General features: G+C 42.0%; 1 protein-coding gene across 6 annotated transcripts in view; it reads left to right on the forward strand.

The window, feature by feature from the left end:
• tfec (transcription factor EC) overlaps positions 1-21446 on the forward strand; it is a 35273-nt gene extending 13827 nt beyond the window's left edge. Inside the window, exons 1-9 of one of the 6 annotated variants that reach the window (XM_068306985.1) lie at positions 10992-11019; positions 14107-14143; positions 14638-14892; positions 15583-15684; positions 17634-17754; positions 18696-18752; positions 18837-18912; positions 19598-19745; positions 20388-21446. In XM_068306985.1, the coding sequence (XP_068163086.1) occupies positions 14117-14143; positions 14638-14892; positions 15583-15684; positions 17634-17754; positions 18696-18752; positions 18837-18912; positions 19598-19745; positions 20388-20843 (1242 nt within the window). In that variant the 5' untranslated portion in view covers positions 10992-11019; positions 14107-14116 and the 3' untranslated portion in view covers positions 20844-21446. Of the gene's footprint in view, positions 1-1064; positions 1169-10911; positions 11020-13487; positions 14144-14637; positions 14893-15582; positions 15685-17633; positions 17755-18695; positions 18753-18836; positions 18913-19597; positions 19746-20387 lie in introns of those variants that run through there. The other 5 variants (XM_068306986.1, XM_068306984.1, XM_068306983.1 and 2 more) reach the window with 5 other exon arrangements.
• The last annotated feature ends 3304 nt before the right edge of the window (positions 21447-24750 follow it).

Raw genomic sequence — 24750 nt, forward strand, 5'->3', positions numbered from 1 at the left:
AGATAAGTGACGGACGGATGTAGGAAGACCTAGTCGTCTAACATCATCCGAAACTGAGCAATGCGTTTCCAATGGCCGATTAAAACTGGTTTAGACTGTGAGGAATCCAGACGCACAAACTTCTTCAGCAGCTGGGAACTCTGGAAACAAGACGTAATTCAGACGATCACAGTTTTAAATGCAGTTGCTGTTATTGGTTAAATAACAGAAGGTGTGATCTTTTTATTATGGCAATAGTACGACATAGTACGAACTAGAATTAGTTCGTACTACTTAGTTTACCTTAGCATTATGCTAAGTCTGGCGCTGTTTTAAGGTAACCATAAATTAAGTCTATTTAATGGACTATTCTGAAGCTAATTAGCTTTTAGCTTTAAGTACTGTACATGGCATCATCAGCTAGTGCAGTGATGTAGGAACACACCCCGGCTTCCCCTCCTGGGGTGGTCGTGGCCCTCCTTACTCCTACTTCCTGTCACCAAATCTCGGTTGTTGCGTCTAAAAAAGGTTAAAAAAATAAAATAAAATCTGGGATTCTATCTAATATTAGAAATAGGGATTACATATCTTATAAATAAATTTAAAAAATTAAAGAATTGGAATAATTGGCATAATTCAAGGTGGCTGGGCACAGTCAGGGGGAGTGTCAGTGTTGGGAGAATCCTTTGCCGTCCTCAAAGAGAGACGGTCTGCACAATTAGCCACACGAACTCTGACCCCGCTCAGAATAATTAATGAATAACAGAGGGGATAAAGACAAAAAGCGCAGAGCGGTCTGGTTGAGTGGCGAGCGAGGGTAATACATCAAAGAATGCCGTTAATTGGCCCTGTGGCTTTCATTCTTTGCCCTATTTCTTTCAATTCATTGACTCAAAATAATGGGTTCAGGTTCATTATCAACAGGTCGTAAGCCTTGGGAGTGCCAAAATTCAACAGGGGTGTGTGTGTGTGTGTGTGAGTCTTTGCAAGCATGTGTGCAGAATGTATCCGTGTGTGTAAATAACACCCCCCCCACACCAAAATCCTGATGACATCAAGTCCTGACTGGGAAAACTAGGAGTTACATCGTTGGGTTGAGACGGGAGCAACAGGCTACGCTTAACGTTTTTAGGTTGGAGTGTAGGTTTGGTTCGTCGTCACCATGCTGGAATATAACTGGTACGGACAGGTGAGTAAAACCGACACACCTACCCCGGCGGTGACGCTTTAATAAAGCAGCAAACAATCGTGATCACGTGCGGACGATCTCAACGAGACGGATGTCCCTGCCAACGAGATCCGTGACATCCAATCGAATCTTCAAACAATATGTCCGAGTCATGTGCTTTTGTACGCCTCGGATAAAGAGCGCCTTTGTTTTTTGGGTGGCAGCGCGGGGTGGGGGCTATGTTGACTCTGTTACACGTGAAAATGAAATGAAAGAGCACCCCCCCCCCCCGCCCCTTACCAAATTCAAAGCTCATAGTGTGAGGAACAGTCCCAATTAAATTTAGAGAGATATTGATGATTAAAACCAGAAATGTCTGTTAGAATCATAAATCTTGATTATCTAGAACATCCCTGAGGCCCTTTAATTTGGGCTAATGTGGAAAGACCGTAATCTCTATGATTCATATTGCATGCAAATACAAAGCACAAATAAACAGAATAAATAAATGAATTCTAGCTGAACATACATGCATCGGTTTTTACTTCCTGCCATATTTTTGATTCTTCGACTTTGATTGCGTGATTAGTTTGCTGTAAGTTACCCTGAGTGGAAGTGATTCAGACGGTTACATAAAGCTTTGTTGTACAGTGGCATTAAATCAGTTTCCATCAAAAGAACATTGAGAGAACACTCGTCCCAATTTGTTGAATTTTGATTAAAAAAATCCAAGATATTCAAATACAAAACAGCAACGAAGGAGAAGTCCGATTTTTGTGGCGCCTGTAATCGCACCAGGATTTGTCAAACTCTTCTTTTACTACGGTTAAACGTTGCTGCCTCTCATATTTAGACATCAGTCCTGCAGGTGCATGGAAAATGTAATCAACAGGTTTAAATGTGACTAAAATGAATAAACATGCACCCATAACCAATTATGTGATGCACACTTTAAGGGCCAATACAAAACATGCGTGAAATGTCATTGACGTCCATCCTGCTATTTTTGGCCAGACGTGAATAGACCATACCCGTCAAACCTGTTGCATACGGACTAATGAACAGACAAGATAAAGTAATTATCTGTAATAGTGATAATTTAATAATACCATTCACGCCATAGATATATATATTAGATAACAAGAGTCTGTCTTCTAGAAAGCACCATGTGCATCCAAATTTGGTTGGACCGTTGGGTGTCTAATGCAAAATATTTAATTTCATGTAGGACAAAACAAATATAAAAAAAATCTGATTGTCTGAAGCAAATTTAGTCTCATCTGGTGCAAAGTCGATTCAGTTTTGGAAATGCGTTGTTTTGCCGGGTTGGTGTGATTCATAGAATACCTTAAGTTTGGGTCAAAACATCAAATACTGTACAAGACGAAAGCAAAACAGACTCAAAATGAATGTTAACTTCTCTAAAAGCACAAAGCAGAAGGTTCCCCATAGTGGGGTGAGCCATGTCAGGCAATTAATACCCTGAAATACCCCTTTTAAGTGAGTCTTTTGGTCTCCAGGGCTCCCCATTGTGATGAAACGACCGATGTTGTCTCATGTTAGCCTCACACAGGTGCCCCCCCCCCCCCTGGTTGCACATCAAATCACCATCTCAACTGGAGATGGAGAGAGAGAAGAGACAGATGGAGGGAGTGAGATAAGAAGTGCAGATAGAAGGAGATACAGGGAGGGGAAAAAGTGAAAGGTGGTAGGGTAGATTTTCTGCTTTGGTGGGATTTGCTTTAAGTCTTTCTGTATCACGGTTGCACTTTATGACCTCTGGATAGTTAAGATACTTTCACACAAGAAACGAGAGTTAATACGGTCTTTAATCCAGTAACTACACCACATAACTTTCCAGAACTGCCCCCACCATTGGTTAGAAATACATTAAAATGGCAGTTAAAGGGGAAGGAAGCATACTATTGAGTGGTAATTTCAAGGACTCTCCGAGACTATCAGTAAATGTTTAAAGCTGTGGGAAACAATGTAGGAAACAAATCCAGGAGATGAAATGAGATAAACCGGGTTGTGTTGCATTAATAATTGTTAATAAAAAAGTTTCTGCTCAAAATGAAATCACCACATGGTGAAAACTCAAGAGAGTTAAAATGTTTGCAGATGATACGCGATAATTAGCCTGTCAGGAAGTCTTTAGTGATTAGACTTTTTGGGCCAGATCGGTAAGATAAATCCCCTCATGGAGGCCGGACACTGGCGGCGGCGGTTGATGACTCTGCTGAGACCAGTGAGGCCTGATGAAGTTTATGAATCCACAAAGACTCTGCAGAGAGACGTGAGATGGGAGGGAGATTCAGCGTTTAAAGTAGACGGACAGATGTTCTGTGGGATGGATTATCCGTGTTGAGGGAGCTGATTTCTGCAGCATACCGAAATGAACCGCAACGGCTGTTCAGACCGTCAGAAATCCATTCCAGCTCATATGGCAAGCTGTCAAGTAAAGTATACACATGTATGTCATGGGCTAATACATGCATCAGCAAGGGCCTGAGTCCCTAGTGCGTTTCCACTGTTGAGAAATATGCATGAAGATAGTTTGGATTTCGTGACTTAGAACTACTGATATGACAGTTTTTTGACGCCGTTGTCAATTAGAGAGTAGCAACCAAGTTTTATTGACGTTTTTTGGTGAACCGATAAGATCCTGTATTGTGAGGACTTCACAGAAAGGAGGAAGAAGAGCAGCGATTGAACATCGGTTTCAGTTCAGGCATCCATTAGCAACGCATAAGCAGAGCACATACAACTCGTGCTCCGGCATTGGCGCTGGTGGGAGCGAGAGGGTTTGAGATTCTGGCAAATGTCCTGAAAGTTTCTTCCAATGTAGAGACCAAAAACAAATATGTGCATTGTTTACCCTGTAGAAATAAAGATCATGGGTTCTGAAACGTTGATCAAATATGAATCAGAGCTGCCAGCGTTATGTGTCAGACGCCTCACGCACATCGTGGATCTGTAACGGTCTCGCATCTTGGATGTTGTGTAGGAGTCGACTTGCACAGAGGTCGACTTCCTTAGAATTAAAATATATAGTCCAACTTGATGTATTTGCTTAATCAGCTTTGATAAATGCGGTAAAACATTGTCGTTTCATCTCGGTTGGATGTTTTAATCCGATGCACAAACTCAATCCAGGGTTTAGCAACGGTTCTGATCAGGAATGGTTCCATCAAATGCTCCAACAACACAGAACGTGGAACACGGCGATCTCTAACGCAACTTTGGTTTTCTTTACATGACATGTTTGACTTGTGAAAGAAAAACTCTGCAACACCCTTTGAACCGGCAGCGACTAAATGATGCAGGAATTAAATTGAACTCAGGCACAGTCGATTAACCAATTGGACTAAGACGAACTGTTGGAACGATGCGCTCGGACAGCTGTTGCAGGAGCACATTCAGATCCGGACAGTAAATTTTGACAAAAAGAAGAAAAAAAATAAATCTGATTGATTGTGTTAACAGTTGCGTCTGAGGACACAGATGCCCCAGTTGCAGGGAAAAAAACGTATTTTCTACTAATATGGATTTCACGTAACCTCCAGTATTATCAAAAAGGAAGTGAGTGAACCATCACTACTTTAGCAGATGTGTCTAAACGTTACGCAAAACATAGAAACCGATTATCAGATGCACACCTCCCATGTTGCATCTGTGCATTGGTTTCAGACGTCCTGATTGAGCACAAGTTAACCCTGTATGGCCTTATAATAATAGATTCGTCTAATCTATACTCCTTTGATTTTGGCAGAGATTATGAGAGGGAATTTTTCACCACGTCCTTATAATTAAGCTCCGAGCTGCAATTTCTATTTAAAGAAATGTGACATTTATTTGTTTTGTAGTGAATTTCAGGGACATGAGAGTCAGATTTAAGTTATCAGTTAGAACTCTATTGTAGTGATGTGAATGAGATGATTAGTTAGAAAGTAGGAAAAGGACCTGCATGTGATGAAAGTAAATATTTTGGCCTTCACCTCTCAATCGCTTCGCTTTTATTCCAGTCCTTTCTCTCTAATGCGCCGCTGAGAAGAAGAGCGCTTCCCTATGGTGGGGGCACAAAGATGGCCGAGGACAGCGAACAAACGGCTCTTTGTCCGCAGAACAAACCTTACATTATTATTACTGGCAAGGTCAGAGTTGATTTAATTTTCTGCTTAGTTCTAATTAAACATCTATTGCATTATTTAATTTCCTACAATCCAGTTAAAGGGTGGGAGGGGAGGGCATCAATATATCTTCACCAGAAAGCCTTTTGAACAGTGCCTTGGCAAATTTAGCCCACAAATGCACTTTATGTCGGTTGAATAGAGTGGATCATTCTTCCAGGTTAATCTTGAAAAGGTCAGAGGAGATGCGTGGACACATTTCTCATTTTGATCTTTGCGAAACTTTAAAAACTAGAGCTTAGAAATAGGATTTTGAGAATATAAGCAAAGTCTCTAAGTTCATGAAACCATCCAAAACCCACAAATCCCCCGGTGTGTTTGATAATGAAATACCTCTTAGGTTTGCACACAGCGACTTGGTCCTTTAAAGGTTACAGAAACAGCTCAAAAACTCCACCAAGCCCCAACAGTCCAATTTAATTCAGGTCCAAATCTAACCCATCACAGCCCTGTAACGACTGAACAAGGCTTATTTTTCATCATATAGCTGCGGAAATATTTAAACCTGCTGGATTTAGAGTTTTACAAGACAAGAAATTAAAGAAAATGTTAAAGAAACCAATAAAAAAATGATCATTTCTTCATTTTACCTCGTCGAGGACACAGACGAAGGTGTTCTTAGTAAAAAAAGCAATAAAAGCTTTAATATAACTATAACTGAGACGCTAGAAATGCAATTCTGAACAATGTCAGAGATCATCTACCTTTTGGAATGAAGACAGACTGAATGTGTAATAACTGATTGTTAATTTATGACTGAATTTATGATGACAATAATTTAATAATTTACAAATGAAATAATTAAAAATCAAATTATTATTCAAGCAAAACTGGGCCAAGGATGGATTCAACTGATTCTTGTCTGCATTTAATTAAAGGATAATTACATACCACTGGATTAAGATAAGATGTGTGTTTAAAAGAATTGATAAATATACATCCAAATTCAAAAAATGCTAAAATATGTCTCCTGGTGCTAGAAATATAATTTAATTAAATTTGCACATTTAAGACTTTTAAGAATTTATTATTTTTTAATTTTCCGTGCCTGTACTCACCTTAAATGTTTAAAATCCTATTTTGCGCGCAACGATCCTTATAGTGTGACAGGAAAACCTCCGGCCTCCTGGACAAACGGAGCACACAACCGGCTCTTTGTTGACAGCACAAACCATAGATTATTGGATGTCGTAAGGTCAAAGTTGGTCTCATTTTCTGAGATTAAACAGCTCTTGTTTTATCTTATTTCCCACAAACATGTAAAAAAAAAAAGGGGGGGGTGGGTGGCAATTAATTCTTTTCCACTTGACTTTTAATTCTCACCACAATTAGGGATATTCTGTGTCTGTATTTTAAAGAAGTCAATAAAATCCTTTTTAAGACTTGAGAACCTGATAATAAGAATATTCCTTTAAGAGTAAACACTGTAAAAAGGCATGAATGTCAAAACAATGTCTTTGTAGAAGCCCATATGTCAAAAGCAACCACCATTATTTTGTAACCATCATTTTAACTGAAGTCTTGTTATGGAAGAATTATAAAATAAATTTCATAATAGAATGAAGATCGGTTCAGTTCAAGGTTTCTGACTTCAATTTAAAATTGAATTTTTAAAAAAAAATTGTTTTTCTTGTAACTGCATGCAAAGACAACAATCTGTGTTAGCTCATTGCTAACCTTTTTTTTAAAACATGCTAATTACCTCCATCCAAATTTTGGAGGGAAACAGGTGATCTGTTTATCTGGAAAATAAGGTAGATTTTTTTTAAAATGAATCCCACTATGGTGACACATTACTGGTCCTAATCTGCCCCTGATTGTCATAGTATGATGATTACTCAGGGAGTTCTGTAAGGTCATGTTCAGCCAATCAGGGTGAGAATAACTAGGTCATGTTTTTGTAAAGTCGCTTGATGGACGTGTGACCTTCCAATTTACAGAATAATTACATTTTATTTCCACCTTTCTCTCAATTACAATATAATAGCATTGCATCACAACAGTTGTAATAAAATTAAGACTATTATGTTATCATGCGACTGAAGCCTTTTGTGTCGAACAATTTTAGAACATCTGCTTCGTAAAAGCAAAATTCACTGAAATACTCAAAGCAAAGTCAAAATTCAAAAGATACTCTTTTTTTTTAAATTCGAATGAGTTTTTAATCTAGTTTTCTTTTCAACAATAAGGTACTGTTCATGCAGCGATTGAGTTAATGTGATCAATTAGACCCGGTACAGCAGATCTATACACTTAAAAAACCAAGCAGAAGTCAACTCAGGGCTTGGTGGAGTTACAGGTAAATTAAGTTTTGAATTAGCGAGATCTAGATATCATAAGATACACATTTGTGCTCAGTTTTTAGGCCTCTGCTCGGGCTTCAGAGGCCTTTACTCTGTTTCACAATCAATCATGTGCATCATTTTAATAAGACTTCACCTTCGTGGCGCACCGGGACTCCTTTTTCACTGCCTGCCAAAACCAGATTAAAATTGTCTGCAGTGGAGTCGACTGACATCATCCAGAGAGGCAGCGCTAACGGCAGAGCTAACTGGTTCTAGCTCACTGGACAATGAGGGTCAAAGATGAGGTGACCTCAACCACTATGTAGCAGTTTACCCACAATCCTCCACTCTGTTTTTTTTGCTTTGGGGCTTTGCCCTGAAAGGTGTAGATTAGATGCACCCTTGACTTCAAGACTGTCTTTTGAGACTGTTAACTAAAAATCAAGACCGTCCAGAACCCGACTTTTCTCATGACTCCACCAGACTTCACGTTCTTTATTCCATCAGAGTCTGTCCGGCGTACGTAAATGGAGTCGAGTCAAACAACCTTAAAAAAACTCGGACATCTTTGGTTGAAGCTGAAACATTTAGAAGCATGCTAATGTAAGACGGACACCAGGGCAACGCTTTTACCCTACAAAGGTACACTTCTGCTGCATTGTGGGCGTTGGTTTTACGTGACAGTGATGTTCTGCGGCCACGAAAGTGCAAAACATGTGATCGCACCGTTGCCATGTGGACTGTCCGGTTTTTGCTTCAGTTATTTTTCTAAAATAAATTTGCAAATCAACAGCAATGAAAACACAACACACACACACACACACTCAACTACTCGCTGTTCAAAAAATGCTAATCAGAGAGGCTAATGTAGATTAGCGCTCGTGCTCGTGCCCCTGGGAATGAGTGTGTGTGTGTGTGTGTGTGTATTTCAGGTGTTCCCGTGGAAACAAACTCCTGTTTCACTGCTCAGAGGGACATGTGTTCTAAATGACTTAGCGACAAAAATTGTATTATTCCATTTCAGCTAATTACATCCACTCAACCTGAATGCAACATCCTCTTCCTCTTTCTCCTCCTGCTAACGCTCCTTTTGGGGGGTGGGGGGGGGTAAAGTAAAGTTTGAGCACATTAGTCAGGAAGAAGTCTAAATCAGTGTTATGTAAGGCATATGTGTACTCATTTGCATGCTAAATTTCCCGATAAACTAACCTATAAATTTAAATTTGCGATTCAAAAATCACCCAGAGAATAATATTTGCTCTTAAATTGACTCATATTTGAATTAATAAAATTATTTTAACATTTAAACTCTTGCTGACATCAAATTTAAAGCGGGGAAATGAGTTAAAATGAAAAAAAAAAACCCCTATGTGCTCTAAAGGACTTTCTATTTCAAATATATTTAATACCTTTAATCAAAGCTACCAGCTGGAAAAGCGGTGGCCTAAGGACAAAATATGTGTTTAATTATTTATTTCTTTGTAAGAAATACATTTTTAAATTGTCCTTCAGACTATAACAATAGATTTAAAAAAAATCTAAATCAGTAATATTATGTTTGTTCAATGACATCAGACATTTTTCACCTTTACTTTACATTCTAATTATTCTGACTTTTTTTTTTTTTTACATCTCCATGGAGGCAGACCGTAAATTCAATATTTCATCAAGGTAACAAGCACACATGCACACACACAGTTTCATGTGTAATCCAGTTAAAATGGCTGTAATATTTAATTCATATGAGAATCATTAAAAGTGTACCGGTGCCGTGTCCATTATGCATTCCTTTTCTAGCAGGATAAAACAGTCCTCAGATGTGGGAGCTGCACTTTGATGTGTTGTCTCAGAAGCAGGCCAACTCTTACAGGAAGTCCCTGATGTTTAAAACATGCATTGCAGGGGAACTAACAAAGGTGAGCACTTGTGGCTTCGCCCCAAAGATGAGCCAAAAATGGCCAGCAAGGAATTTGTCTATGGGTGTGATGGATTCACACACACACACACACACACACACACATGGCTGACTTCATATAAAACACACACACTTCAATTGGTGAAGCCATGAAAACACAAAACACAGTAAACATGAGGAACAGCATCGCAAATCCATCTGACGGATGCGGGACAAGCTGTTTGGATAGAACCACAAGTTGTTTTTTTGTGAGATTTTGTCGCACAAAATTGTGATTTAACAGCTAAAAAAAATGCCTGAGGGAAGCGACATGGGTGGAATAAAGGAAGAACAAACACAAACATCGATGACAGGTTCATTTTCTTGCATAAATCGTAGCGAAAAAAAAAAATTGTACTAGGCAGGAGAGATTTAGATTTCCTGATGCACCTGAACGCATCATCGATGATGTAACTCATTGATAAAACCAAACGTGATAATTTCTTGCTAATGTTTGACATTCAAAACTTTTATGAATTTTTCTTCTTTTTTTTTTCCCGGCAGTTTAAGAATAGGAATCACAACAATAAAATAGTTGCGGCTATTTTTAGCATCCGTTCCCGACTTTGTCAAAAAACAACAACAACAAAAAAAAAAGCGGAATTCTGTTAACTGGTGAACATTTTTGCAACATGATGCAGGTACATCAAAAATGCTGAACTCCATTTTTCCGCATCAATTCTTTGCGTCTGATTGAGCTGATTGTCGGGACGACTGCTTGTGGGGGGGGGGGTTTGCGATGACCTTGTACGGTTTTTCGCTGCGTCTGGGAATTCTCCTGGATCCTTTCTGGGAAGGCCTGCCGTGGCCCGACCACAACCGGGATGCGATAACAAGCGATGCACGGGTGCACACAAATGTGTGTTTGAGTGTATGGCGCTATATAGCCGTTGTGTTTTGATGTTTCAAAAGCCTTCCAAGGGGAAGCGAGGGGGTCGAGGAGATAACCTGGAAGAATGTGCTGAGCTGGGCTGCGTGTTCTGCAGGAAGGAAAAGTGTGGTGAACTCACATTCTGTCAACTTATTACACTCTTACACACACACACACACACACTGCAACCCCCACATAACTGCCATCTGTATTTTTTTTGCATCTGTCAGGCCTTTCCCTGACCATGCACACACACACACACACACACACACACACACACACACACACACACACACACACACACAGGAAATGGCCCGTGCAGCGGTGCTTAAATAAGCTGATGTGTCATGCCTTCCCTTTCGATATTTCTGCAAAAGCTCAGGAAAGGAGGCTGCAGAACCTCTATTTTTCTTTCTTTTCTGACCTTCTTGCCCCCACCCGTGTTTGGATGACACAGCCGGAGCCGTGATAGTTCTTTGGTGGTGGTGGGGGGACAAGCTGCCACTCCTGGAGCCATGAGTCGCCGTTGTGTGGTCAATGTGATCGCCGTGACAGAGATCCAGCTGCTACAGGTATGGGGCGGGGAGGGAAGCTGTGTCGACTGGGGAGGGGGGGGTAGGTTGGGGTTGGCGGGAGGGTTTCGGATATAGAAATGCGTGTGTGTGAGCGTTTGCTTTCGTGTGCATGCAAAAAATGATCTGAGGGGTCGTAAACAGCCGCAAACAGAACAAGCGAACAGCCACAGTGAAATCAGACTTTACTGCATTTCGCAGCCCAGGGTGTGCGGTTCAGGATATTTACTGGTTGCCTCAGTAGGACTACAGTAGGCATGTTTGAGAGGGCTTTTTTGTCCACTTGTATCTGTCGATTTAAGATGGCAAAAAGTGAACTGAGCACAGCTACGGTCCAAAATGTGTTAGAAAACACCAAAGTTTAGACAGGCCTCCAACCAGATTTGGTAAAAGCTTCTTAAAGTCACCCAGAATTTCGTAAGTCGTTGGATTTTTCTGAAGTGAAAGGAGAACTTGTGCAAGACTGAAACCGAGTTAGGCAAGACTTTTTTGTTTTTTTTTCATGTTTGAAGAAACACCTGTAAGTTTTTTTTTTGGATTGCCTTAAAGAGTTCAGTAAAATGAACTCACTGCTTACAAACAGAAGCTGATGAATACATGATGGGATGAGCGTGTGCGTTTTGTTTTTATTTACTAAATGGAGAATTAAGGGTTATAAATCGGAACTGTCACGTGAGTCCGCCGCCATATTCCTTTGTGTTATGAACCAGATGCATGATTTATATAAGTGATCCGAAAAAAAACACGTGCGACGTGACCTCACCAGGGAACACAGTGGAGCATTTGTTGGACTAATGTGGTGCGTTCATGTGCGTTTATGATCAGCGTAAATAAGAACGAGACAAGGAAAAAAAAAAAAAAATGTGTGGGAAGCTGGTTTGTTTAGAAGACGGCAGTTTTTTTTATGTGTCTCCTTCTGAAGCTGATGACGTTTGAAAGATGCAGCCGTTCTCCTGCTGTCCTTTTTTAAACTGCGCACATGACGCAACGACACGGCAAAGAAAACGCGCAACATTAAAGGGACGCAGGCGTCAAACATGCAAAACTGACGATATCTTTGCTTTGACGTCAGTAAACCGGAAAGTTTAGCCTCGCATCATTAACTACACGCGTGTGCGCAAATCTAGGAGTAACTGTGCACATGTGCACGAGTGGAAGGTGAACCTGTGACCTTTTTTTTTTTTTTTTTTAACTGTTGCAACAGGTGTCAACGGGAAAACCCAAGGAGGTCACTCTGAGTGTCTCAAACATCCAGATAGTTGGTACAATCCACCAAACTGGAGCCTTGACAGATTAGAATCTTATCTCATTCCTGTCCTGTATGGTGGGCATTGATAATTTCCAGCATGTCCTCTTCACACATGCATAGACCCGCCATTGTAGAAGTTGGCCTCAGCGACTGAAGCACCATTACCTCTCAAATCTAATCAGATTCCCTTAAGTGGATAACAAGCGTGTCTCCGGCATTTACAGTAGTGAGAAAGCCGAAGTGAAACCAGGACAAACTGTTGTCACACAAAGCGGATTTGGTGTGAAGCGGTCCTGACATCCCTCCTGCTCTCCGTAGTGGAAAAAAATGTTGATTGGCAAACAAACGGCATCTTGTTTGGCCCCGGAGGAGTCAGATAAGTGCTCTCAGTCACGACGTACAAAACCCGGTATTGTGATTGTGTTTTGACGGAGGTGAATAAGTGTGGCTCGTCTCGCTGACGAGGGGGTTTTTATTGCTGAGTTCTGATATACAGTCCTGTTTCCATGTTGCCACGACTAAACATCTCAAGGGTTTAGGCAGTGTTGTGCTAACCCCAGTGGGTGGTTAACCCCTTAAAAACATTCATTTCTGCTACAGATTTGAAAACGTGGTAATTACTAGTGAGTTGCTAAGTCTTTTAAACTTGCCTAGTCTCATAAAAATCAGATCAAACTTTAAATAAATCAAACGATATGCAACTTTGAGCTTCTTTTCCACGTAGGATACTGCTACTCTTGCTCAATATTTTATCTAATATTTAGCATTATTCTGATAGAACCAATAGAGACATAGTGTGTAATAATGACATAATCTTGTCATTATCCATTATCAACTGATAAACTAGAATGTTTTGGGGCAACAGAAAGACACTCTAGGGGAAAATTTACATTTATGTCAATATTTTTCCAATGTATTCGAACAAGTTTTAGTTAGAAAGTTACTAAACAGTCCCTGAAGGCAGCATTAATCATATGAGAGCACAAACAGTTAAGATCAGTTTAATACACATTAAGTTAAGTCACATTGAGTCACCTTCTAAATCAGTTTACGTATTACCCCAGCATTGTTGCTTATCTGATTTTCTTCCATTTCTAATTGATTAGCAGAGAAGAATTCAATCGGGTACAAAGAAAACGTTGAAGTGAAGCCCGAAAGCAGGGTGTTTTAAGTAGATTAGCCAACTTTGAAGACGTTACAAACAAATCTGAGTAAAAGCTAATGATAAGAATATAATCAACCATTGATAATATTGATGAGACCCTCCCTTCCTTTTCCACTCATAAAAATCTTGTCACATCTTTATTTGTTTAGAAAATGGAAAAGCCGGATTGTCTGCAGTAAAAACCAGAGCACGAATGAAAATACTTGGTTAAAAATGGCTTTAGACGAGTTATTTAAAAGAACCATTTGGGGAACAAAGGTCAATTGTGCTGCCACAACCCCTGGAGCAGAAACTTTGGGAGTTGACCACCGATTGGCTGTAGGGACAGAAAGGGGCGGTCTGAATGATTTAGCAATATATGCTAAAGGCAGATATCTTGCAGTGATCAAACCCTGGGTGATCTGACAGTCTAGTGTTTGAAGTGATTATCGGGCTGGGGAACTTAAAGGCTTACCCCCAGTTTTGGGCCTAATTAGCTCACTTAGGGGTCTTTATAAGACCCTGGTCAGGGACTGGAAAGTACAGACACACATTCAGAAGTCAGCAGCTCATCAGGATTGTAGCAGCAGCAGAACTGGACCCCCCCCCTCCAAACTGACCTGCTGCCACAGCAAATCAAACCAAACTGAAGATTATCTGCTTTTCTGAGAATGCCACACTTAACTGACTGCAGTTACTACACCATGCGGGACGCGACCAGAGCTTCAAATGTAAGGATACCGCAATCTGAAAAGATTTGAATAGCATCGTAAAAAGTTATGCTGGACAGTTTTGTTGTGCATCGTTAAATGTCATTGCTGGCTTTAGGTGCATGTGTAGAGTTCTATGGATTGGTAAGATATAGAAATAACCCAATGTTACCTTTGTTTTCCAACTAATGTTCAGATTGGACGATTGTTAGAAATGATTTTTTAGTAAGAATAAACAATAAATTCACAGAATGTGACAATACCTCCCAAGTTTTGTTTGTTAAAAATTAATCACTTTAGTGTGTTGAGAACACTGCTGTCAATCTGAAGGTTTACGGTGACTAATTATGGGGAAATTCTTGCAACTATTTCCATGTGCTGAATCATATCGCCTCTTAAAACAATGACTGCCCTGGATGCGTCTTGTAGATGTTTTATTAGTCAGTTGCCGTCTTGAGAAAAACCCTCTAAGATCTCAAACGGATCGTCTTCATGAGTGTTTTTTTCCACTACAGGTTCACAGCCACCTAGAGAACTCCAAGTTCCACCTCCACCAGACCCAGAACCAGCAGGTCAAGCAGTACCTGACGCTCGGTTCCAAGCTGGCGTCTTCGGCAGGGCAGGGCCCGGCTGTCCCCCATCCTCACACCCCCGGCCAGGCTTTGGCCACCGTGCCGATCATGAGGAACGGACACATGGTCTCTGTCAGCGACGGCAGCAACCCCAACAGCCCTGTTACCTTGCTCAGTATGGCCAATCACGACAGCGAGGTGAGTTGGAAAAACACGCCCAAACGTGTCCGAAGATTTGAGAAGAATTGAGAGAGTTCAAAATATGGTAACTGGAAAGGAGATAGATTGGATCCAAGAATTTGAGCGATAGATTGGGTCATATTGAAGCAAAATGTGTGAATTTTTGTTCTTTGCACATATTTGACAGGAAAATGTCAAATATTAGTCTTCCATAAGGCAGAAGTCTTATTGAAGACTTCTGCCTTAGTCGCTGTGAATTCTGTCATTTGGAGAAAGTCATGACTGATCTTATAGTCGTCATATAATCTAATCTAAATCTACACTTGGGAACCAGTAAAATTTTCAGGTATCTCGAGTCTGAATGTCAGAGAATACTTCCAACTAATCATCTGAACAATGTGCTGTCATTATTGATCTCCCTGTCTCTCTGATGTGCTCATCAATAACGTCAGACATGCAGTGTCTGATGAGAGCACCCTTTCAGAGGAGGAAACTAGTTTGATAACAGATGTGCGTTTCTCCAGCCAATGCCACTAACTAATTTATGAATGGCACAGCGGTGGAGAATGTCTGTTATTGGATTAGCCTCTGGACGGTCACTCCCCTTTCTGGTGTCTATTTTGGTTTGAATGTTGAGACTTCAAAGGGTCTGTCTTGGTATCAACACTGTCCGTCCATACATATACTGAAATTACTGTTTTCTTTTAGTTCCCAATGGATGAAGTTATTGATGACCTAATTAGTCTTGAATCCGGTTTCAATGATGGAGGCTTGGATTGCATGGAACCAAACATCATGATGCAAAACAATGTAAGTATGAATCGCATTAACTATATACCTGAAGCTACCACCAGCAGGCTATCAATAGTTTGAAGGTCTTTTGATTTCTCCAACATATGTTCGTTTACTTGCTCATATTATTGCATACAGATTTGTGTCAAGTTCCTCAACTGAGAAGTTATTTCATTTTCAGTTGAACGAGACTTGAAAGCAGGTTCCCTTTTCCAAAAATATTTAGTCAGAGGCTTGACCAGCTTGGGAAAAAGGGGACCTGTCTTAGTCTGAGTTCAGCTTAAGTCTAGAGATGAGTCAAAGTTCATTGGGGCTTAGCAAAATTTCTCACATTGCTCAAGATCAACAATGCAGATTGAGTTAAAAACAAATGGAAGACAAATATCCCAACAGAATTTGTCACAATTGTCTTTCTAAGGTCCATTCTTTGGAAGACAACCAAATAGAAGTGGCCCCACAAATGAACAATATCATTTCGATCCACAGACGAGACGGAATTCAAAAACTCTGGGCAGAAATTTAGGAACAAGGGGTCCATTTGGTCAGAGAACAACAGAGCAACACCTGAGCTAAATGGAGAGTTTGTAGAATGGGAATACTGAGAACTCCTGAGATACCGAGAGAGTCAGATTGGCTGACAAGGAATGGTACAACGTGGTGACAGAGGTATAGTTGGGGTGTGGGAACGGGGGAGGGAGCCAGGTTCCAAGAGGGGTAAGGAGCTACCAAGACATTGGATTGGGTGAATGCGTGGGCTCGTCCAGAAATGATTCCACGCTGAAATTGATCGGTTCATCCTAATTAGTGATAAAGTGTCATGAATCACGTTGTTTCGCCTTGTCAACACATCCAGGAACACAGCCGGCAGCGTGATTGAAGCGATTGCAACGGGAGTAGTAGAGGAACAGTTGCAATCTTTCATTTTGATAAGCACTTTTTGTCCCTTCCTCCTCCTCCTTTTCCCATATTGTTGAGATAATGAGGAGAAAAATGCACAGGCAAACCAAACCAAGTGCAGATATCTGGAATATCTGCTGTTTCTTCTGTTTTCCCGTCCCGTTTCTTGATTTGACACGCACCCTTATCGCACTCGATCTCGTAGTCACATTTGACACACGTGTCACGGATAAGATTGGCTGTATGCATCTGGGAATGCATGATGACTTCTGTAGCATTTTCCCACAAATGCGCAAACGCGAATTAGACACGTGTGTATGTGTGTGTGTGTGAGTGTGTGTGTGTGTGTGAGTGTGTGTGTGTGTGTGTGTGTGTGTGTGTGTGTGTGTGAGTGTGTGTGTGTGTGTGTGTCAGCGAACTCCATTTTGACATCTCCCCAGTCCGTGAAAAGACGTGTCATCTCAGATCTGAGGCGTGCCTTCTCAGACGAGGAGAGGCTCTAGGAAAACAGTTTGCCTCTGTTCAAGCGGTTGACCTAGCTAGCCTTTTTATCTGATAGGATGCTATTTGCAACACAGAGCACATCTCTGTGTTTGGAGCTCTCTGGCGGAGGGGTTTTGAAAATGGTGGCTTTGGCGGATCAAGGCGGTGGATAAAACGGCTGCAAGCCTGGGTTAAAGGTCGGGGTTGGATGGAGTGCAGCCGTAGACAAACCTTTATTTGTCTACTTTTAGCGAGATGCATTTCCTGTTTAGCCTTTTTTTGATGCAGAACGAGCAGCATGGCAACAATGCATGACCACTCGGGTTGCGTTGTCCTGCTGGGTTAGACACAGACACAACAACTCCCCGCTGGGAAGTGGAAAGCCATACGCCTGGGGGGGGCGGCTGACAACCTCGTCTACCAAGACTCTAATCAGTCTTGGTAGACTGGTAGTCAAAAGATTTGTCACTTTTGACAGCGCCAAACAAAGACGCACCACAGCTAAAAGCAACTGTTAGATGCACATGTCCTCCAATCATCTGATCCTTGCTTCCTTTACCCCAACCCTCCTCTCTTTCCTACCCCAGGTGTCCCTCAGCGGCAGCATGCTGGATGTCTATGGGGCTGAACAAGGTATGAACGCCCCTAATGGTGGAATGAGTCCCACATCTAACCCCACAAAGCTCACTGTAAAAAGGGAATACACAGGTATGAACTCATACCATAGTCTTTATCCAACAAACTAACCCATAAATGAGTTATCGCGCAGTCACATTGCTGTAAAATCCACACAAACACTAATTCTAATCAGGACAAACCTGCGGGTGGGTGGACACATACCTCTGTTAGCTAAAAACAGCAACACGCTGGTGTGTTTGTTTGTGCAAGACAAACATTTAAGCAGATTTGCATTCAAACACTGCCTGGCTTGTCACTGGTTGTGATCATAATTCGGGTAGAAACGTGAAGACTTTTTTTGTCGGAGTGCTAAAATAAAAAAAACAAAAACAAAGAGCCCTTTAAGACACGTCTTATTAATGTCACGCAACAACCAAAGACGCCTAATTGATTTAGGAAATAGACAGTACGCCAGAAGAATCCTCCACTCCCTCAACGGGCAAATGAGTAAATTGCCATCTGTTTCATTTGAGTGTGGAAGAGAGGACAATGGGCTGCTGCTCCCAGTTTAAATTGTCTTGATTGAATCAACAGAGGCAAATTGGGAAATCCAATCTCAGGTCCCCAATTATGTAATTTGCAAGAATGCGAATACAAATATGGAAGCAGTGGCATTTTTGTGCTTCTCTCTGACAGATTAGTGAATTTGGTAAACTGTCTTGATTACGGAGTAAGTAGTTTAAAAGTGATCGCCATTTTTTTACCCTCCAAAATGAGCTGCGGACAAGCTAGAGGGGATAAATTAGGGCTCATTCAGTGTGTGTGTGTGTGTGTGTGTGAGGTCAAACTGGTTCCTGTTGTATGTGCTCCTCAGAACAACTGACTGTGTGTTTATTTCCTCACGAGACGTTTCGCAGCACTTTGCGTTCATTGTTGCCCCGGTTTCCTACATTAGCATGTGTTGCTAATCGATCCGTTTCCGTCTGGGACTTTCTTTAAATTTTTTTTATTTTTGTTTTTGTTTTTCACAGAACACGACACCAGAGTGATCGCCAAAGAGAGGCAAAAAAAAGACAACCACAATTTAAGTAAGTGTCTAATGCTACTTTCGAAAACGACTCAGTTAGCTGTAAGTTAATCGACTTTTCCTGTTTGATTTTGCTCTCGCTTAGTCGAAAGAAGGAGGAGATACAACATCAACTACAGGATCAAGGAGCTGGGGACGCTCATACCAAAGTCCAACGACCCGTAAGTTGCAAAATTTGAACGTATATACGAAAGAACGGCTCGTTCTGTGCCGACAGGTATTACATTCAAAAGCTCTCTCAAAGTCGTCCCTTGAATTCAAACGAGCGCTCACATTTCAGTCTTATTTCAAGGGTGCACTTGATTCTCCATTGTCGTGAATTGGAGTTTGAAGCACAATAGATGTGCAGAAAGTGGATCCGGATTTAAATTGTGTGTGTGTGGGGGGGTTAACGCTGTTGCCATGCCATTAACACAACAGAAAAGAGATTGTTAGCGCTGATCAGAGCGATGTCGCACTTCCACGTTTTTTTCTGAAAGCAGTAATATCTGCAAAAAAGACTGACCCGAGCAACTCTAGTCCAACCCCCCCCCACCCGTCTTACAATTTAGCTCATTTTCCTTCACCTATTTTTACATGAGGATTAATTTTACCGAACAAGGAGGTATAAGAATGGACTTTGCACATAGCTACTTAACTATTCTATTAAAATTCCCATTCAGCGTCTCCATGTAAAAGGATGAATAATTGCCCCCATGTAAATCACCATTTCTTATTCATACTGTAAAATAAAAGGAGGGGGGAAAAAAATCAAGACTTTCCCGCCTGATTTTCTTTTTTTGGAGGTGGAGGTTCCGTGTGAAAGGTTATCTCTTTTTAAACATCCCATTTGTTCCTTTTACGCAGCGACATGCGCTGGAACAAAGGCACCATCCTGAAGGCCTCGGTGGAGTACATCCGCTGGCTGCAGAAGGAGCAGCAGCACGCCCGCGAGCTGGAGGGCCGCCAGAAGAAGCTGGAACAAGCCAACCGAAGACTCCTGCTCAGGATCCAGGTAATAAAACAAATCAGGGACCCTGATTGGTTGATCTAACACGGGGGATGTCAAACTCATTTTCACCGAGGGCCACATCAGCATCATGACTGTCCTCAAAGAGCCAGACGTAACTAATAAATTTAAGTAAATGTAACTCCATGTACAGTAAATTTGCACTATAAGGCCTATTCTAAATCTGTTTTCATATATAAGGCACACTGGATTATAAGGCGCACTGTTGGTTTTTGAGAAAATTTAAGGGTATTAGGTGCACCTTATAGTGTAAAATAAATTTACATTACAGTTGCACCAAATAAAAATGTTTGCTTATTACTCCATGATAACATAAATCCTTTCATCATTTTTTTTTAAATAATTTTTTTGTCTGATGTTAAAAATGGACTTTAGTTACTGCATTGTGGGAAACGTAGTTTTTGGTAGTTTTTTAAAGACACTCTGACCATTTATGCTCTTGTGGGCCACTTAAAATGATGTTTCGGGCCACGTTTGGCCCCCCGGGGCCTTGAGTTTGGCACATGTGATCTAACATAAGAGGAGGTTCTTCAAACCTTGGCTTGTTTCCATCCCCAAAACCCCAACATCTCCAATCTTCTCTTCAGAAATCGATCTTTAACTCTTGGTTGTTTTTGTCTTTTCCAGGAGCTTGAGATCCAGGCCCGGGCACACGGCCTCCCAAACATGGCGGCCGCTTTGGGAACAGTTGAACTTTCCTCCCATCTTCTCAAACAACAGCCTTCCCCCCAGGCCCAGCAACCCCAGCAGCCGCCGCTCTACCCGGAGGACCCCAACAGCGAATACCTCCAGAGGATAGTGGTGGCGGGGGTCCCGCCCATCCCCGGCGCCAGCGGACCCCAGGATCACCACGTCTCCGGCGGCGGCGAAGCCTGCACCACCTTCTCCGACCCGTTGTCCCACTTCACCGACTTCTTCAGCTCCACCATCAAAGAGGAGCACCCGCTGGACGAGATCCTGATGGACGACCCGCTCTCGCCCTTCGGCGCCGACCCGCTCCTGTCTGCGGGGTCGCCCGGACCCGTGTCCAAGGACAGCAGCCGCAGGAGCAGCTTCAGCTCGGCAGAGGGCGACGACCTATAAGGGTCCTAGAGGTCAAAGGTCATACGGGGGGCCCATGAAGGACTGATGGCTCTGAAAGTACGACAACGAACGCTCGCCGAAGCGCCGCCTGTAAAGATCCGTCTGAATGACTCAAATCTGAGCAGGAACAACTTTTGGACTTCCTGCTCCTCTTTTTTTTAAAAAAATCTTTGCTCCTCTGCCTCCCAGACAGAGCAAAAACAGACTCGCACCACAAAAAAAAAAAAAAAAAGGGAGATTTAGCAGAACTTCGAGTGCATCATGTAAATGTTTTCTGTTTTTTTTTTTACACTGTGGTAGCTGTACACTGTAACATATGCAATAAGAATCATTTAAAACCTGTCCTTTTTAAAAGAAAGAAAATACTGCCACTGCTACTTTAAAAAGGATTTTTAATGATTGTGTGATGTGCCTTTTTTTCTATGTGATATAATGGATGTACTCTCCACGATGTCTAACATGTCCCGTCTGTGTCTTCCTCTGTGTTTGTGTATATATACGTGTGTCATAATCCATGTATTCATAGTTTATATATATTATTATATTATTATTATCTAACATGTTAACTTTTCTATTCTTAGCAGGGGACAGAAAAATATAATAAACCCCCTTTTTTGATATACCTGATTTTATCTTCTTCTTCTGGAGTGACAGGATTTATTCAGGCACCCTCAAATGATGGAAAATGAACAAATTCAGCTACAGTAATGTTTTTAAAATAGCCCAATAACTGCTTTAAACATGAGATAGTAATATATTTTATGAAGCCACTCATTCAAACGGAATGCAAAATGCTGTCGCTGGATGACGGCGGGGCTCAAAGTGGGAACAAAAGGATGGAAAGTTTCACGTCAAAAGGTGAAGGACAAGCCGGTCTGATTGGGAATGAATGGCAGGAAGAGGAGGGAAATTGGATAATAAATACAAGCAGAGGAGGAGTAATAATTCTGATGAGCCTGCTGCGAGCTGATGAGCCCTCGAGGATGAATAATGGCGAGGGATAAAGAGCTGCCACAAGAGCCGTTAGCTGGGGGGGCTAAAAAAAGTTCCCTCTTAAGGTAACCCGGCTGAACATGTTATTTTGCAGTCGGAAAAAAAATGAATGTTTGTAATCAAAAACTGGCCTCATTTTGAGAGCATCTCTCAGAAACTAGACTTTTATGTAGTCGCATCACTAAAAATCATCGACGTGTGGTTTTCTAATGTTGATGCTTCGCATCAATAATACAAGGAACACACTAATCAATGCCTTCAAATAGATTCCTCATCAAATCCTCTTCAAATGAACGCTGGAGAGGTTCAAGTGAGCGTTTCTCTGTCAGGGAATCGAAAAGTTTTTTCCTCTGGAGTCGAACACAGTACAAAGCGGCGTGAGATGTTTAAGGGTAATTGGTAGGACTGGAAGCAGGACTGGAATTAATATCATTTAAAATTTTTTAATGTTATTTGTTTCCTTTCTCTTCGTATTAAATGTTGGAAAATTACACAAATACAATCAGTGTAGGAAGGAAATAAAAACCTTTAACTTCCAGGAGGTAACGTGTTCACGGATTTATTACAAGGTTTGACATGGTAGCCTCAAACGCTGCTGGTGTGACTGGCTGAAAACTGCTTTTAAAGAAATCAGCCAGGCTGACAAGGTGGAAAATATCAAAAGAGAAATCATCCCAGATTCACATAATGTCATTTTAAGGTGAATTCAAAAGCTTCCTAACTTGAAACAGGGTCAGATTTTGACTTTTAATTGATTGATTTCTCTTCGTATCTGAAAGGACATCACGGATAAAGTTCAAGTGCAGTAAATTCAAAAGGAAATATGGTGAAACGAGGCCCGGAACAAGTGACTTTTTTTTATTTGGAACATCACAGTTAATCAAGCCACCACTTTGGGAACTCACAGGAACGGAAAGAGTCTAATGCGGACCGGGGGAAAGGGCGCCGGCTTCCGATCGGACTGTCATGCTGGAGACATTAGCAGCATTTGTTATAAAGGGGAAAGTCAGTCGCATTTAAAACCACTGCTCTCGACGTAATCCTTTATAAAAAAAGTCGTTTAGTTACATAAAAAAGTGAAAAAACACAAAAAACCCCATTGTAAAATTACAGAATGACCTCATGAGGATGAAAGAGCGGCTGCAGTGTCGCGCTTCCACCAGCAGGTGGCAGGAGTGAGCTGTCGGCGCAAGAGTGGAGGAAGAAACCGCCAAAAGGTGGGAGGAATAAGGGCACAGGTGGGGGAATGTTCAGAAAAAGACGATAGTCAGGTGGTAAAAGGAATTTATAGCCTATAGATGGTAAACAATACTCCCAGGTGAGGGCCGGAGCCTCCGCGGGACTACCTTTACTCCCCCCCAGGTAGAAAGTGACAATTCCAAAGGAAGGCAAGTGATGTCGTGAACCTCACAGCGGAGTCGTTCTGTCAGCCAAACAACGTTGTCAGAGCCGCTGCCACCCACCGGCACTGACACCGGCACTGCGGTGGGGGGGTGTGGGTGTGGGTGGGGGTGGGGGTGGAGCTGTCACCTGTGCGGATGCCACAGCTGCCAGCGCGCGACAAACGCGCTCACCTGTCGAGGCTGCTGCCATTGGCAAACACTTAATCACCTCCAGCTGAGGAGGAGACTCATTCCTGGTGCATGCGCACACACACACACACACACACACACACACACACACACACACACACACACACACACACACACGCACTCACAAACAAGCCTAATCAAATGCGCGCACGGTGGAAGGCTGCAAAGGTGTGCGCGCACACAGGTGTGTATCCAGACGCAACTCAGTGGATGAGCGAGGAAACTAAAGGGGGGGGGGTTGGAACTACTTAAAAGCCCTCATCAGGATCTGGACTGTGACAAGACTTGTGCACAAATTAGGTGAAATTTGAGTGGGAATAACAATCTGACAGCCGGCAGTGAAGCACCAAACATCAAGTGTCATTTCTATTTTCAGCTGTGACTCAGAGCGGTGTGACAAACAATACCATGCTGCTTCTCAATCAGTCAGCCTGTCTGCTTGGGGGGGGGGGGAGGATGTGGCAAACTAGGCCCCTGGGTGAGTTTTTTTTTTTTTTGCCTCCAGGAAGAATAAAATAAAATAAAATAAAAAAGATCTGAGGTGAAGTTAAGGGTGAAACTAGAAAACTTAGTCCGAATCGGAGCTACCATCCATGCATTAGTTGCCATGCTGCTTTTATTATAAGGACCACACTCTGACCGGTGGCCGACGAGCCCCCCCACATGCATTAACGACGAAATTGGGGGTGAGAGGGGGGTTGGAAAAAAAAAAAAAAGAAAAGAAAAAGAAAACCCTTCTTGAGATGCTATAAAATTAATGCGACTCCCAGAGTTTTTATGAATCCAGCCAGATGCCAAATGCATACATAACTTCAAACAAATTGACTTCCAATTATTGGTGCACAGCCCCACGTCCAGATGTGCAACAGATGATGGGGGGGGGGCAACTGGAGGTGTCCCGGCTTCATGCTTTGTGTTGTTTTGCAGTAAAAAAAACACAAAAAAAACCTGCAGCTTGGTCGTGTGTGTTTTAAATCAAGTGAGGGGTTGTGGGCTGGAGGTGAAGGGAAGGACAGGCCGGGGGGGGGGGTGCGTTTTTGGGGGGGGGTAACAGAAGAAATGAAAGCACATCGTTAGAAAAAATGTAAATCTACACAGCGGCAGACGCCGGAGCTCCATATGCTGCGTTAATACGGCCTGATGTTATGTAAAGGCAGACGAGATGCTGGGGCCGGTATCAAGGGGGGGGGGACGGCATCAGAAATGTAAATGTTAATGTGATCTCCGCTCTATCTGCTAGTGCTGGGATTAAATGGTAAAAAGGAACAATTATGGGACCGGGCTTCTTTTTGTGCATCTGTTAATAGTTCACAATATCCCAG

Source organism: Antennarius striatus, chromosome 22, assembly GCF_040054535.1.
Source record: "Antennarius striatus isolate MH-2024 chromosome 22, ASM4005453v1, whole genome shotgun sequence".
NCBI classification, from domain to species: Eukaryota; Metazoa; Chordata; class Actinopteri; order Lophiiformes; family Antennariidae; genus Antennarius; species Antennarius striatus.